Source organism: Myxocyprinus asiaticus, chromosome 1, assembly GCF_019703515.2.
Source record: "Myxocyprinus asiaticus isolate MX2 ecotype Aquarium Trade chromosome 1, UBuf_Myxa_2, whole genome shotgun sequence".
Taxonomy (NCBI): domain Eukaryota; kingdom Metazoa; phylum Chordata; class Actinopteri; order Cypriniformes; family Catostomidae; genus Myxocyprinus; species Myxocyprinus asiaticus.
In genome coordinates, this window is record NC_059344.1 from 9110454 (window position 1) to 9127818 (window position 17365).

Below are 17365 nucleotides of genomic sequence, written 5' to 3' on the forward strand. Positions count from 1 at the left end.
GTCTGGTTCAGCCAAAGCCAGTTTGGATTTTGCTGAAACTAATAAGCTATTAGACTAATCACTTTCAGAAAAATACCATGGTATTACCACTTTTTAGACATGCAGTCTACCATGATAACCATTGAAAACCATAGCCATCTTGACACCATTGTACCATGGTTCCACCATATTATTGCTGTAAGGTCCTGTATATTTATAAATATTAATGACAGAATATAGCAAAATAACATTATATGAATTTTAAAAGAAATTAAGAGAAAGTCATATAAGAAGTGTCAGTTATGATTACTGGATAAAGTGAGGAAGCAGAGATGAAAGTGAAAAGAGTGATGAGACAAGAAAAACATTAGAGCCCTATAACAAAAAAGACACTGTAGTGTGCCTTTACCATGGCAATAACATGGTACTGGATGGTTATTTTATTCACTGATGATACTGTCATGGTACTTCAAGGTAAAAAATACCATGGTTTTACTATTACACATGTCAAAAACATGGGATTATCACAGACCATGGCTGAAAATAAATACATAAACAAGTGTAATACCATGGTGCTTTTTGTGAGAAATATTTCAGAATATGCTATTACTTGTGACAAAGGAAAAAAATGAAAAAGTATATACAGTACAAGAAAAAGAAAATACTCAAGAAGCAAATCAATTAGTTAAGTATCTATAATTACGCCCTTTTTCATCCTTCCGCCCCTGTCCCTGCTAAGGTCTGTGCACGTCACTGCTCATCCATGTCAGAATAAATACACAGGTTCTTCTGTTGTGTTTAAGCTCCACTAGTCCAAAATTATTGCAGTGAATGTCAGAGTCTTTGACACTTTCCAAACATTAACATCCTCAGTGGTTTGTTAGTAAACTCATACACACACGCATACAGAGGCACACATGCACTACCTTGTAACTCCAATGCCGAAGAGCAGCACATTTGGCAGTTGCTAGTTCTAAAGTGATGTTTTTGAACTAGCAACGAAGGTTTGAGCTGTATCAAAGCTAGATGCTGAATCTGTGGCAGAAGAAATTAGTTCCACTAACAAAAGTGTTTTAGGGAAGAAAGCCAGAAAATGTCTTGATATAAAACCCCAAACGATGTCTTAAGGTGTGGTAACCGTGGTTTAAGCAGAATAATTGACTCCGACTCGTTGAATTATTGAAAAATAATGCACCCCCATAGGTGTAAAGGCAACTCCTCTGTGCGTTGTGGCCGTATTATTTTTTAGTACTTCAATGGTCCGTCGTCAATTATCCCTTTCATTGTTATTAGAAAATAACATTTATTGGACATTGATTTATGTAACATTACTGTTTTAAAAAAGCATGATTTTACCAAAGTTTATGTGTTTTTAGACACGCCACATAGAAATTACACTGATGGCTTATTGCTTTAATTTACATGATCTGAATGTAAATGAGCATTAGAGTATATGCAATATGACACAGAGTTGGGGAGTCACGTGACGCCACGTAAGGTTCGGACGTGTGAATGGTGAGCTCTGCGCACTTTGCTAGTTTTAATACTTTATATGTCATAAACCAGTGAGATTCGATACACCCTGATCCTTAACTGTTCTAGGAAGACAATATGTCAAACAATTTAAAGTCCTTGGGCTCTGGAGACATTAAAAGACACTTACATGCTCAAGATGACGCCCCCGAGCAGGCCGCAAGCCATGGAGCCGATTTGGCCAGAGAAGTGAGGGAAATTCAGCGAGAATTGTTGAACATGTCAGCAATGCTGACGAAGGTCGTTGCTGACTTGGAGGATCTTGCTGTAACACGTTGATCGAACACTGCCATGGAGATGAAATTCACTGAGGTGGGTACAAGAGTGGAGGTTGTTGAGAAACGAATCGATTATCTTGAGTCATCGGAGAGAGAGTTAGCTGCTAATCCGCTAGCGACCAAGGTGGATTTGGAGCGCTTCTAGGAGAAGTTGGAGGACTTGGAGAACCGTAACCGGCGGAATAATGTCAGAATTGTTGGAATTCCTGGAAGGGCTCTTTCCGAGTCTGCTGAACATAACAGGCCATATGCTGGAGATCGAGCGAGCCCACAGGATTGCAGCTCAGCGATCCGCTGAGGGAGACAAGCCCCGATCAATTCTGGCCAAATTCACCGGATCATCCGATAAAGATCTCGTGTTACGTGAGGCGCGGAGTAAAGGAAGGCTTTCTTGGAAGAACCATAGCATTTTCTTGTTCCCAGACTTTATGAATGCAAAGAGAGAAACATGATCGATTCAAGAAATACAAGAAACACTTACATCAACAGAAGGTCACTTTTGCACTGATGTTCCCGGCCAAATTGAGAATAGATGCTAAGGAATAGATGCTAAAATATTTACATGTCCTCAGCAAGCGATGTCTTTCATAAAGGCAATGGACTGAGTGAGTTATTTTGTGGTACTCACATTGCAGCCAAGTGGACCGACTCACTGAACATTCACTTGACTGTCCGAGGAAACTGAGCGCCTTTTTTGTTTCTTTTTGTGCTGGTTCGGCCTAGTGGCTTGAGTTTGTTTTGTGTGGTAGCACTCCTTTGGGACAGTGTTGTGGATGAATCTGCATGTTCTTTGTGCTTATGCCTCCTATCGGTTGGAGTTTGTTTTGTGGAGTATTTCTTGCAGGACATTGGAGTGATTGGGTCATTTGTTGCACTCTTGTAGCAGTCGAATGGGCCGGCTCACTGAACATTCGTTTGACTGTCCGAGGAATCTGAACAGCCTTTTTTTTTTCTTTTTTCTTTTTTTTTGTGCTGGCTCTGCAAGTGGCTGGAGTTTGTTTTGTGGAGGAACACACCTTTGGGACAGTTATGTGGATGAATCTACACGTTCTTTGTGTTTATTCCGCCTATTGGCTGGAGTTTGTTTTATAGATTATCATCTGTTGCGTAATTCTGTCTCACAAAATTTTTATAGAAACACCAGTCTTGAGCAATCCAATGGCAAAGTTGTCGCAGGGCGTACATGGACTGTTTGAGTTTAGAGGGATGGATGCCAGTTGGCGCTGTCATGCGTGGGGTTAATGCACACTTTTTTGGGGTTTGATTGTTGCACTAATGTTGGAATGTGGCATTTATAATTTTATTTTTGACACACAATCTATTTTTTCTAATATGTCAAAATGTCAGATGTTAATATGAGTGGATTGTCTCTCTCCACGTGGAATGTGAATGTGTTGGGGCACCCCATAAAAAGAAGGAAAGGTTATTTCTCTTCTTAAACGTAAGAAATATGATATAGTGTTTCTTTAAGAAACGCATCTTTGCCCACAGGAAGCTGAAAGATTTGGGAAGATATGGGGTGGACATGTTTTCTTTAGTGCTGGCTCAAGTAAGAGCAGGGGAGTCATTACACTGATAAGTAAGCATTTACAATTCAAATGTTTCAAACAGATTAAAGATAAATTAGGGAGAGTCATTATTGTTTTAGCAGAAATTCAGAGGCAAAGTTTGATTTTGGCTAATATTTACGCACCTAATGCTGTTGATCAGGGCTTTTTTATAGATCTTGAAGGGATGTTGCAAGCCACTGGCACCCCTCATGATATAATATTGGGAGGAGACTTTAATCTATTGATGGACTCAGTCCTTGATCATAGTGAAGCAAAAGTGTGTAAGACCCCTAGAGCAACACTGACGCGTCACAGGATGTGTAAAAATCTTGGTCTTACAGATATTTGGAAACTTTTGAACCCATCTGGTAGGGACTATAATTTTTTTTCATCACTCCATAAGATTTATTCTAAAATAGATTTTTTTTTAATGAAGTCCCTCATTTCATCTGTTGTTGATTGCTCAATTGGAAACATCTTAGTCTCAGATCATGCCTTGATGAGTTTAGAGGTGTCACCACATACGGAGAAAAAGAAATTATATAGTTGCCGCTTTAATGTATCCCTTTTGCAAAATCCTGAATTCCAACAAATGTTAATGGCTGAAATCAATGTTTATATGGAGACCAACTGGTCCTCAGTATCCTCTGTGGGCGTGGCTTGGGAGGCATTTAGGGCGGTTCTTGGGTGTCGGATCATGCAGTGTGCCTCATTCACCAGGGGATCCAAAGCACGAGAGCTCATGGAGTTGGAAGGGAATATTGAAGGTGCAGAGGCAGAGCTAAAGTGCCAAATGTCATCTCATGACTGATTGAAATACAGATATAATACTATATTGTCATGGAAGGTGGAGTTTTGGCTATTCAGGGCAAGACAGTCATACTTTGAGTCTGGGGACAAAGCAGGGAATCGTCATGGTTACTGGTGTAACCTCCGTTCCCTGATGGAGGGAACGAGACGTTGGTGTCGATGTAGTGACACTAGGGGTCACTCTTGGGAGCCCGAGACACCTCTGGTCTTTGATAAAAGGCCAATGAAAATTGGCGAGTGGTATTTGCATGCCACTCCCCCGAACATACGGGTATAAAAGGAGCTGGTATGCAACCACTCATTCAGGTTTTAAGCTGAGGAGCCGATATAAGGTCCGGCCATTTCAGCGGGTAGTTCAGCGTTGTGGCAGGAGGGACCAACGTCTCGTTCCCTCCATCAGGGAACGGAGGTTACACCAGTAACCATGACGTTCCCTATCTGTCACTCACTCGACGTTGGTGTCGATGTAGTGACACTAGGGGTCCCTATACAAAATGCCACAAGGCTGAACTGTGTTACGTGAACTGGCGGTGTGTGGTGGGCAGACTTGCTGTGTGCCTCATAGCCAGCACACCAGGTCGACACGTAACCTCCCCCAACACAGTTATGAGTGTCGAACGGCCCTTTTTGGGGACAAGTCGACTACCCAGAGATAGAGACAGGCTTAACCCAGTCATGGCCTCTTTCCCCTTCTCTTTTTCCACTCCCTAAAAAAGAAGGGGGATTATCCGACTGGGCCGCCAGGTCTAGTCGGGGGGTGTCCCTCCCAAGGGGAGGACACCGCGGAGACCACACCTCGCCCCAAGAGAGGGGGGATATTTAAGTGGAAGAATACATCACATGGTCTTTCCAACCATGTGGAGAGCCTTCAAGGTAGATCCTACCCAATGGGGGAGGAGTTACTACAACATGGAGACTGAGGGGCTCTGCCCAAGGAAGACGCAGTTTGCCAGTAGGGAAACGAACTAGCGGAAGATATAGATCGCATGGGGTTAGCCTTACAGGGAACCGCCACATGCGGAGCACCTACCCCAGAACCGGGCTCTTAGTTAGCGCGTGTACTGGGCCGGCAGCGAGTCTCTCCGAAAACTCGACTGCCACAGGGCTCGGAGGAAGTCAACCAGGGAACAACCTTTGTGAACACTACTGGGAATTAACAGCGCACGTCTTCAGCTCAAAAGGAGGTGGAAGGCGCTATGTGCAAGCAATACACCCGGCCAGCTATCCCGGGCTTATCCGCTTGTGTTGCGTGCCACTACCTGGGACGAAACCGGTTCCACCCGGAGGTTGTAGAACCTTGCAAAGGTGTTGGGTGTTGCCCAGCCCGCTGCTCTGCAATGTCTGTTAGAGAGGCACCTCTGGCCAGGGCCCAAGAAGCCGCTACACCACGAGTAGAATGGGCTCGTAGCCCTACCGGGGGCGGCATGTTTTGGGCGAGACATGCCATAGTTATGGCGTCAATGAGCCAGTGGGCGATCCTCTGCTTGGAGACAGCGCTTCCTTTCCGCTGTGCACCGAAGCAGACAAAGAGCTGCTCAGAGAGTCTAAAGCTCTGCGTGCGATCCAAATAGATGCACAAAGCACGCACCGGACACAGCAACGCCAGGGCTGGGTCTGCCTCCTCCTGGGGCAGCGCTTGCAGGTTCACCACCTGGTCTCTAAAAGGAGTGGTGGGAACCTTGGGCACATAGCCCGGTCGGGGGTCTCAGGATCACGTGAGAATAGCCCGGACCGAACTCCAGGCACGTTTCGCTGACAGAGAACGCATGCAGGTCACCTACCCTCTTGATGGAAGTGAGCGCAGTCAGGAGGTCAGTCTTCAAGGAGAGTGCCTTAAGCCCGGCTGACTGCAAAACTCAAAGGGGGCTCTCTGTAGACCCTGAAAAACTACAGAGGTCCGATGAGGGAACAAGGCATGGCCTGGAGGGATTCAGCCTCCTGGCGCCTCTTAGGAACCTGATGATCAGATCATGCTTCCCTAAGGACTCACCGTCGACTGCGTCATGGTGTGCTGCTATGGCAGCAACATACACCTTCAAGGTGGAAGGGGACAGCCTCCCTTCCAACCTCTCTTGCAGGAAGGAAAGCACTGATCTGACTGCGCACCTCTGGGGGTCTTCCTGATGGGAAGAACACCACTTAGCGAACAGACACCACTTAAAGGCATACAGGCGCCTCGTAGAGGGAGCCCTAGCCTGAGTGAATGTGTCTACCACCGCAGGTGGGAGACAGCTTAGGTCTTCCGCGTCCCGTCCAGGGGCCAGACATGGAGATTCCAGAGGTCTGGGCGCGGGTGCCGGATGGTGCCCCTTCCCTGAGAAAGAAGGGCCTTTCTCAGGGGAATTTGCCCGGGGGAGCTGTCACGAGGAGCGTGAGGTCCGAGCACCACGTCTGGGCGGGCCAGTAGGGTGCTTACCAGGACGACCTTCTCCTCGTCCTCCCTGACCTTGCACAGGGTCTGTGCGAGCAGGCTCACTGGGGAAAACGCATATTTGCGAATGCCAGGGGACCAGCTGTGTGCCAGCGCGTCTATGCCGAGGAAGGCCTCGGTGAGGGCGTACCAGAGCGGGCAGTGGGAGGATTCTTGGGAGGCGAACAGGTGCACCTGTGCCTGACTGAATCGACTCCAAATCAGCTGGACCACCTGAAGGTGGAGTCTCCACTCTCCCTTGAGGGTAACCTGTTGTTACGGCGCGTCCGCCGAAGTGTTGAGGTTGCCCGGGATGTGAGTGGCTTGCAGCGACTTGGTGCTGCTAACTCCGTTGGAGGAGACGGCAGGTGAGTTATGACATACAGCGGGAGCGCAGACCGCCTTGGCGGTTGACATATGCTACCGCTGCCGTGCTGTCTGTCCGAACTAGCACGTGCTTGCCCTGGATCAACGGCCGGAACCTCCGCAGGGCGAGCAGAATTGCCAGTAACTCGAGGCAGTTGATGTGCCAACGCAGCTGCGGACCCGTCTAGAGGCCGGCAGCTGCGTGCCCGTTGCCAACAGTGCCCCAGCCCATTTTGGAGGCGTCTGTCGTGACCACGACGCGCCTGGAGACCAGTTCTAGCGGAACACCTGCTCGTGGAAACGAGAGGTCGGTCCAAGGGCTGAAAAGACGGTGACAGACCGACGTAATGGCCACGCGGTGTGTCCCGTGGCGCCATGCCCATCTCGGGACTCGAGTCTGGAGCCAGTGCTGAAGCGGCCTCATATGCATCAACCCGAGCGGGGTGGCCACCGCCGAGGACGCCATATGCCCCAGGAGCCTCTGAAAATGTTTCAGTGGAACCGCTGTTTTCTGTTTGAACGCCTTCAAACAGGCCAGCACCGACTGGGCGCGCTCGTTCGTAAGGTGCGCCGTCAAGGAGACTGAGTCCAACTCCAAACTGAGAAAAGAGATGCTCTGAACCGGGAGGAGCTTGCTCTTTTCCCAGCTGACCCGAAGCCCTAGTCGGCTGAGGTGTGAGAGCACCAGGTCCCTGTGTGCGCATGACCTGTCTCGAGAGTGAGCTAGGATTAGCCAGTCGTTGAGATAGTTGAGAATGCGAATGCCCACCTCCCTTAACGGGGCAAGGGCAGCCTCTGCGATCTTCGTAAAGACGCGAGGAGACAGGGACAGGCCGAAAGGGAGGACTTGTACCGATACGCCTGACCCTCGAACGCAAACCGCAGGAAGGGTCTGTGTCGAGGAAGGATCGAGACGTGAAAGTACGCATCCTTCGGGTCTACCGCCGCGAACCAATCTTGATTCCAGACGCTCGCTAGAATGCGTCTTTGCGTCAGCATCTTGAACGGGAGTCTGTGTAAGGCCCGGTTCAGTACTCGCAGGTCCAAGATTGGCCGCAACCCACCGCCTTTTTTCGGTACAATGAAGTAGGGGCTGTAAAACCCCCTCTTCATCTCGGCTGGAGGGACAGGTTCTATCGCGTCCTTCCGTAGCGATCTCCGCGCAAGGTAGCAGCGTTTCCATCTTTCACCAAGGTGAAGTGGACACCGCTGGACCTGGGCGGATGCCCAGCGAAGTGAATCGTGCAGCCGAGTCGGACGGTCCGGACCAGCCCTCGCGACGGACTGGAAAGCGCAAGCCATGCACCCGAGTTCCGCGCAAGGGGGACCAAAGGGACAACATCATCGGATGTACCGGCGGGTGGGGCCTCGCGGCGGGGCTTGAGGTGCCACACCACATCGTGGCCGTGCTGAGTCCGAGGACATCGAAGCACTTACCTGGCTCCTTGTGACCACCCCCGGAACAGCCTGGGACGGGGGAGGAAGAGGCCTGTCCTCATGACCCGTGGAGACTGTCACATCGGGGGCGGATTTGTGCCACAACCTGCCAAATGGAGTGGTGGACGGTGGTCGTGATGCCAGCCGTACACACCGAATATGTAACCCAGGGAACAAGGAAACCACTCTTGCGGAGCTCTTGAGTACTGCAGCCACTTGGTCATGCAGCGCAATTAAATGCAAAAGGTAACAAAAAGAAGATCTGCTTACCAGCTCCAGAGCAGCGGGTTTCGTTGTCCCTGGGTCGCCCGTCTCAGGGGCGCTTCGAAGACCTCCGTGGGTTCTTTGGTGCCGGCTGTGAGACAGGTGGCGTCGGCTTCCTGCGGTGGGCTCCACGCCGGGGCCGGGCCGGAGGGGCGGGCTGCGGCGGAGCCGGTGCAGTCACCGCAGGGGGACGCCCTCGGCGATGAGTAGATGGGAGGATCTTGAGCCACGCCGGGGCAGGACAAGCCGGCTAGCATCCATCTACTGCTCTACCATCGAGAACTGCTGGGCAAAGTCCTCGACAGTGTCGCCGAATAGGCCCACCTGGAAAATGGGGGCAGCAAGGAATCGTGTCCTGTCGGCCTCACCCATCTCGACCAGGTTGAGCCAAAGGTGGCGCTCCTGGACCACTAGTGTGGCCATCGTCCGCCCGGGAGACCGCGCCGTGACCTCCGTCGCTCGGAGAGCGAGGTCGGACGCCGAGCGCAGTTCCTGCATCAATCCCGGGGCGGAACTACCCTCGTGCAGTTCCTTTAGCGCCTTGGCGGACTTGCAGGAGAGCCATGGCGTGCAGGGCGGAGGCGGCTTGTCCAGCAGCGCCGTAGGCTTTGACCGTCAGAGACGACGTAAACCTACAGGCCTTGGACGGGGGCTTTGGGCACCCACGCCAGGTGGCGGCGCTCTGCGGGCATAGGTGCACCGCGAGCGCCTTTATCCACCGGAGGATTGCCGAATAACCCTTGGCCGCCCCACCATCGAGGGTAGTGAGAGCGGGGAAGCTGAAAAGATCGGGACCGGGCAGTAAAAGGTGCCTCTCGCGATCTTGTCAGCTCTTCATGCACTTCCGGGAAGAAAGGAACGGGGCGGGGCGTGGCTTTGAGCGGCGCCGCGAGCCCAGGAACCAATCACAGAGCCGCGAGGGTTCAGGGAAGAGCGGTGAAATCCACTCTAACCGACGCTTCCGACTGGACGAGCCCGCTCTCCGATGCTGCGCTCGAGAGCTCATCACTTTCGCGGGCTCCGAATAAGAGGTCGAACTCGCCGTGAGACGAGCCGGCGGACTCACCCGGAAGCCCGATCGGGGCAGACGAGCGTGCTGGGGAATGGGAGTTCCGCGGGGGGATACCCGGCGGAGGCGGTCCCATTGGGGTCCCCAAATCGCCCCCAGTGCTAGCCGCGCTGGCCTCAAACCCGTGGGTAAAAGGACCGAGGCGGGAGCCTCTGGGGTGGCTCGCTTCTTTACGAAGGCGAGCCGCGACCGCAACGTTGCCATGGACACATTCTCGCAATGAGAATGTGACCATCCACGAACGCTGTCTCCGCGTGAGCAGTGCCCAGACACGAAAGACAGTGATCGTGACCGTTAGAAGGCGAGAGATAACGAGCACAACCAGGAATAACACACAATCGGAAAAGCATCTTTAAAAAGACGCGTCTTTAAAAAGACGTTCCATGTGTGCGCTCTTTTAGAGAAATATATACTCTTTTAGAGGGGAAAAATGCTCTTTCAGAAAATATACTCTCTAGTTTTTCTGCCGAAGCGCCCAGGGGCGTTCTCTGCAGTGCACCAGTGCAGAGGAGGGAGAAGCCGCTGAAATGCGCCGTCAGATCCAGCAGGTGAATGAACAGTAGTATTCAGCTCAATGAGCATGACCGTTCGGCTCCGAAGAGAAAATCTGAATGAGTGGTTGCATACCAGCTCCTTTTATACCCGTATGTTCGGGGGAGTGGCATGCAAATACCACTCGCCAATTTTCATTGGCCTTTTATCAAAGACCAGAGGTGTATCAGGCTCCCAAGAGTGACCCCTAGTGTCACTACATCGACACCAACGTCGAGTGAGTGACAGATAGGGAACTTTTGGCTAGATATATAAAGCAGAGAGAGTCTTTTTCTACCATTCCCTCAGTGAAATCTGCTGGTGGTGAAATATTTGATAGTAATAATGCTCAGCCATTGATAGAATTCTTTAAAAGCATTATTACTATCTTGATATCTATAGTTTCACATCTTTGTCTACTGATGAGGATATAACCATTAGAACTTCCTAAACTGACAGCTGAGCAAAATAATTCTCTTGATTCTGAGATAACCTTGGAGGAGCTTGGCGAGGTAATTAAGGCCTTGCCTACAGGCATGGCTCCGGGAGTAGATGTTTTTTTAGATCTTATGCTACAGAATTGGCTCCACTTTTGCTAGAAGTTTATTAGGAATCATTAAAGAATGGAAAGCTTCTGCCAACCATGACGCAAGCCTGGATCAGTCTGATTCTTAAAAAGGACAAAGATCCAAGCGAGTGTAAGATTTATTTTCCAATTTCTCTGATCCAGCTAGACATAAAAATATTGTCAAAAATTTTGGCTAACCGATTAAGTAAGGTTATGACATCTCTTATACATATAGATCAGGTGGGGTTTATTCGGGGATGTAGCTCTTCTGATAACATTAGGCGTTTCATCAATATCATGTGGTCAGTGGTGCCTCACTTGATGCCGAAAAGGCGTTTGATATGGTAGAATGGGATTCTCTTTTTAAGATTTTGGAAATGTATGGGTTTGGGAATATTTTTATTGGTTGGATTAAGTTACTTTATAGACACCCGTTGGTGGCAATACAAACGAATGGATTAGTTTCAGATTATTTTACTCTGGATACCCGGCAGGGTTGCCCCCTTTCCCCATTATTGTTCTGTCTTGCCCTGGAACCATTAGCAGCCGTGATAAGATATTTTCCAGGGGTGGTGGCGGGAGGTGTGGCGCATAAGCTTTTGCTTCATGCAGTTTATATTTTATTATTCCTCTCCGACCCTACTAGATCTATGCCTTGCCTCTGTCCTGAAAATATATACTACCTATCATGATGTGCTACCAAAGCTATATTCGCATAGTTTTAGGGTTGGGGTTAGGGTTTGGGGTAGGGCTAGGGCTTAGTACAGCCTCACACCATATTACCATAGTTGATAGTTATGCTGGTAGCGCATCCTGATGGGCATTGTTTGCCTGACAAGATATGCTACTTATGTTTTTAGCACATTTCATGCTGTTGTAGTACATAATGACAGGTTCTCCTGTGCCTACCGACATGCTACCTATGTTTTAACTTTACATATCACTGTTTTTACTGCTGTTAGCACATCCTGAGCATGTAGCACAGATAGTCAGAACACCTCCACAGAATTATTCATTCCTTTTCTAAGTTCTCAGGATACAGAGTTAATTGGTCTAAATCCGAAGCTTTGGCTCTAACAGTGTACTGCCCGGTAACGGCTTTTCAGCCGGGTGCGTTCCAGTGGCCCAAACAAGGCATTAAGTATTTGGGTATTTTATTCCCAGAAAATTTGGGTGATTTAGTTAGAGTTAATTTTGACCATTTAATAAAAAGGTTTTTGAGCGATGTGGGCAGGTGGGCTTCATTACATTTATCTATGATTGGGAAGGTTAATGTTATTAAAATGAATTGTATTCCAAAATTCAACTACCTGCTACAGTTTATTCCTATAGATGTCCCCCTTTCTTATTTCAAGCAATTTGATAGCATAGCGAAGTCCTTCATTTGGAATGGTAAACATCCCAGATTACATTTCAGTAAGTTGTATAGGCTGATTGACAAAGATGGGCTAGGCCTACCCAAGATTTTGTTCTTCTGGACTCAAGATGGTGCCGAGTATGGCTGCTGCGTTGCGAGCTCTGACACAACACTGCAGTTTTTTGTTTGTTTTGTTTACAATTCTATGTTTTTTTGTTTTGGATGTTGTCTGCCTTATTGTCTACGACAGACAAATATTTTTGGACATTGGTTCTGCAATAGCACACTGAAAACCGGACTTTAAATACCTCAATGCCGACCCGCTGTTTACAAACACGCCAGTGGAGCCCTGTGTCTGGGCAGCCCGGCCACGGAAATGCAGAAGGAAAAGGGGAAATAGAGCCGGCGTACTCATAAGAGTAAGACATTGCTCAAATCAACCCCCGCTACCCAGTTTTCTACTGTCAAATTTTCAGTCTCTGGACAACAAGCTCTGCGAGCTGAGAGCGCAGATCTCTTTCCAACGAGAGGCGAGGGACTGCTGCATTATCTGCCTTACAGAAACTTTTTTTTCAGATTCAGCCATCGAACCAGCGGGGTTCTCCGTGCACCGAGCAGATAGAGCGAAAGACCTCTCAGGTAAAAGCAGAGGTGGTAATGTATGTTTTATGATCAACAAATCCTGATGTGATCAGAGGAACATACATTCTATCAAGTCTTTCTGCTCTCCTGATCTGGAATTTCTCATGCTTCTTTGTCGACCATTCTGGCTACCGAGGGAATTCACAGCGGTCATTATCATTGCTGTGTACATCCCGCTACAAGCCGACACAGACCGGGCACTCCAGGAACTGTATGGGAGTATAAGCAAGCAGGAAACCGCGCACTCTGAGGCCGCGTTCATTGTGACTGGGGACTTTAATAAAGCCAGTTTCAAATCAGTCGCACCAAAATACCACCAACACATCAGTTTCAACACACGAGGGGACCGCGTTTTGGACCATTGCTATTCTCCCTTCCAGGATGGCTACAAATCCCTCCCCCGCCCACCATTTGGCAAATTAGACCACTCTTCCATTCTGCTTCTGCCTGCTTACAGGCAGAAACTGAAACAGGAAGCACCCACCCTCAGAACGATCCAGTGCTGGTCGGACCAATCAGATTCCACGCTACAAGACTGTTTTGATCACGCAGACTGGGAGATGTTATGGTCCGCCTCTGATGACGACATCGAGCTTTCCACTGATAGTGTAATGTGCTTCATCAGAAAGTGCGTAGAGGATGTTGTTCCAACCAAAACAATACGGATCTACCCCAACCAGAAGCCATGGATAAATAGCGATGTTCACGCTGCACTTAATGCACGGACCTCCACTTTTAATTCCGGGAACGCGGAGGAGCATAAACAAGCCAGTTATGCCCTCCGCGAAACTATCAGAGCAGCCAAACACCAGTACAGGGACAAGATTGAAGGACAGTTTAACACCACCAAATCTAGAAGCATGTGGCAGGGAATTAATATCATCACGGACTTTAAAGGGAATAAAAACTCCGATCTCGTGGAGAGAGCTCTCGCGGCCGAAGCTACAGAGGTTAGTTGACTCTCTGTCTCTGTAGCGGATGTAACCCGATCCTTCCGACGGGTGAATATCCGTAAAGCCGCAGATCCAGACGGCATTCCAGGCCGCATCATCAGAGCGTGCGCGAACCAACTGGCTGGTGTTTTTACGGACATTTTCAACCTTTCCCTCTCCTTGTCTGTGGTCCCCACATGCTTTAAAACGTCCACCATTGTGCCTGTACCAAAGCAATCCAAAATCACTTGCTTAAATGACTGGTGTCCTGTTGCTCTGACCCCCATTATCAGCAAATGCTTTGAGAGACTAATCAGAGATTACATCTGCTCTGAGCTGCCTCCATCACTGGACCCATTGCAGTTTGCTTACTGCAACAACTGCTCCACTGATGATGCCATTGCATCTACAATACACTGCTCTCTCCCACCTGGAAAAAAGGAACACTTATGTGAGAATGCTGTTTGTAGACTACAGCTCAGCATTCAACACCATAGTGCCCTCCAAGCTTTATGTGAAACTCTGGGCTCTGGGCTTAAACAGCTTGCTGTGCAGCTGGATCATGGACTTCCTGTCAAGCAGATGCCAGGTGGTTAGAATGGGCAGCAACATCTCCTCATCACTGACCCTCAACACTGGAGCCCCGCAGGGCTGTGTTCTCAGCCCACTCCTGTATTCCCTGTACACACATGACTGTGTGGCAATACATAGCTCCAATGCCATCATTAAGTTTGCTGATGATACAATGGTGGTAGGTCTGATCACTGACAATGATGAAACAGCCTACAGAGAGGAGGTGCACACTCTGACACACTGGTGTCAGGAGCACAACCTCTCCCTCAACGTCAGCAAGACAAAGGAGCTTGTGGTGGACTTCAGGAGAAAAGACAGAGAACACAGTCCCATCACCATCAATGGAGCACCGGTGGAGAGAGTCAGCAGCTTCAAGTTCCTCAGTGTCCACATCAGGGAGGAACTCACATGGTCCGTCATGATCATCAGAGACTCCAGCCACCCGAGCCATGGGCTGCTCTCACTGCTACCATCAGGCAGATGGTATCGCAGCATCAGGACCCGCACCAGCCGACTTCATGACAGCTTCAACCCCCAAGCAATCATACTTCTGAACTCTTGATCTTCCACGATCAATATACATCAGCACTGTACTTTATTAATCTTATTATCTCACACTGGATTGTCATAAATTCTATCTTAACATCACACTGGCAACTGACTATCAAGCGACAGCCTGAATGTCAATACAATACAATACAACCTACTGTATATTTTATGTATACTATATATACTATTTTTATTGTATAAAGTGTATTCTATATTGTATGTGTATTCATATTGTGTATTGTATACTGTACAATATTCTTTATTATGTGTATTGTATACTGTATATTTGATATTTTTATTTGTATATTGTGATGTGTGTAATTATGTGTATATAAGATATGTAAATTGTGTGTGTAAATTTGTTTATTGTAAATTGGTATATGTCTCATCACTGTCATGACTGCTATGTTGCTCGGAACTGCACACAAGACTTTCACCCTCTATTGCACTTGTGTAGATGGTTGTGTGACAATAAAAGTGATTTGATTTGATTTTGATTTGATTTATTATTATGCATTCAGTCTCAGACATTTGGCTCATTGGTCACTTCCACCTGAGAGAGCCTCTCCCTGGTTTTGTATTGAACAGGAAGTTCTTGCCCCTATTTCGCCATTGCAAAGCCTTTCTATCAAACTAATCGGAGAAGATAAGTTAATCTTCGCATAACAGGATAAATTAATCCCGTTATCTTGCATTTGCACTCGGTATGGACAAAAGTGTCCAGGGTGTTTAATTCGGACATTTATTTAAATGTTGCCTCAAGCATATTGCTGAACCCAAAATTATGTATTAATAAGTCCCCTTTCTACTGGTCAGAGTGGATTGTGAGGGAGGTTAATACACTCGGTGACCTATATGAGAGTGGAGTGTTGAGATCCTTTGAAAATTTGGTTCAACATTTTGGGATTCCCAGATCTTAGATCTTTAGGTATTTACAGCTGTGCCATCTGCTCTGTACTATTTGTGGGAGTAGCATACACCCCCCTAAAGCGGCAGATACTCTGGGAGTGGTGATTACTGCTTTTGGAAAAGGTCATGAGGCATCAGTGTATTACTCCCTGCTAATTCAGAGTCTGGGGGACGGAGCTTTAATTTATATCAAGAGATTATGGGTGAAATATTTAAACTTGGTATTGGAGGAGGGAGTGTGTGCTTGGATTCTAAAAAACGTCAAGTCTGTATCTAGAGATGCAAGGTTGCGCCTTATGTAATTCAAGATTTTATATAGATTCTATTGGACCCCCTCTAGATTGTACAGGCTTGGTCTTAAAGACACACCCACCTGCTGGTGATGCCAATCAGAAGATGGGGACACAACCCATGTTTTTTGGTGGTGTGTTAAGATCCAAGAATTTTGGTTGAAGGTTCAGAGTTTTATGTGTGACGTATTGGGCACTCAAATTTTATTTTGTCCCAGACTCTGTATTTTAGGTGATGGGGTGGTCATCAATATAGGGGATAAACACACAAAAAAATGGGATCCTGACCAGTGTTATGCTAGGCAGACAGATTGTTTTAAGGGGATGGAAGTTGGCTGGTGCGCCCTCATTTCAGGAGTGGTGCGCTGAGATGGGGTGGGTGGCAGCTTTCGAGGAGGATTAATGTAGAAGGCTGGGGATCTGGGATTCATTTGATGGGAAATGGGGCAGTTATATGCCCTTTTTGGGGGACTCTCTGGGAGGGGCTGTGGTGAGAGAAGCATAGTTTTAAATGTGTATGATTATTATTATTAATTATATTTAAAATTATTTTATTTTTTGTGTGTGTGTGTGTGTGTATACTTATATGTGACCACAGGGATGTTCGTTGAGGGTCAGGGTGGGGTTGGTGATTGTGGAGGGGGAGGGGTGATAGTGGAGTTACGTAAGAGTTACGTTTAGCTGATGTATGTTTTTGTAAACCTGGTGTAACTAAATGATCATGTCTTAGAGGAAAAGTCTTCTGTTTCTTTAATTTGTCACCTAACTCTTTGATGGTTGCTGTTTCAGGAGAGAGAAGGACTGTGGTCTCGTGCATGAGAATCATTAACAAGACCATGACCAAAGTGAATGACAGCTACTGTCAGGTGGAGAACAGACCCCCACCTCAAGTCCGCCCGTGCAACACCCACCCCTGCCAATACAGGTATAAACTACAACAATCAGACACATCATCAGTACTGATAGGCCTCAAACAGAGTGTTTGACTTTTAAGCCCAAAACATACTTCGGTCAGACAGGACGCATGACACAATCTCGTCATCAGCAGAGTGCTCGAGCACTGAACGCGTGCAGCTCGATTTTTCTAACCACGCATCTTTGAACGCGCAGAATGCACATGCACCTGGAATTATTTGCACAAATTAGTGGATCCACAAGGTGGGAACACTCACATTTGAGCCATTGCTGTCACGAAGAAACGCTTGAAGACATAATCGCCGGTAATTAATAGGAGACAAAGGTAAAAACAACAACAGCAGATGTATGTGTCAAGAGCATGTGTGTGAGGAGGTCTGGAGATACCTGCATTTGTTTAACT

At 47.8% G+C, this 17365-nt stretch overlaps 1 protein-coding gene across 3 annotated transcripts in view; it reads left to right on the plus strand.

Moving 5' to 3' along the window:
• Window positions 1–17365, plus strand: part of adamts17 (ADAM metallopeptidase with thrombospondin type 1 motif, 17) — a 329457-nt gene that overhangs the window by 223422 nt on the left and 88670 nt on the right. For all 3 annotated transcript variants that reach the window (XM_051711565.1, XM_051711576.1, XM_051711587.1), the window contains one exon: window positions 16837–16972. In XM_051711565.1, the coding sequence (XP_051567525.1) occupies window positions 16837–16972 (136 nt within the window). The remainder of the gene's footprint in view (window positions 1–16836; window positions 16973–17365) is intronic.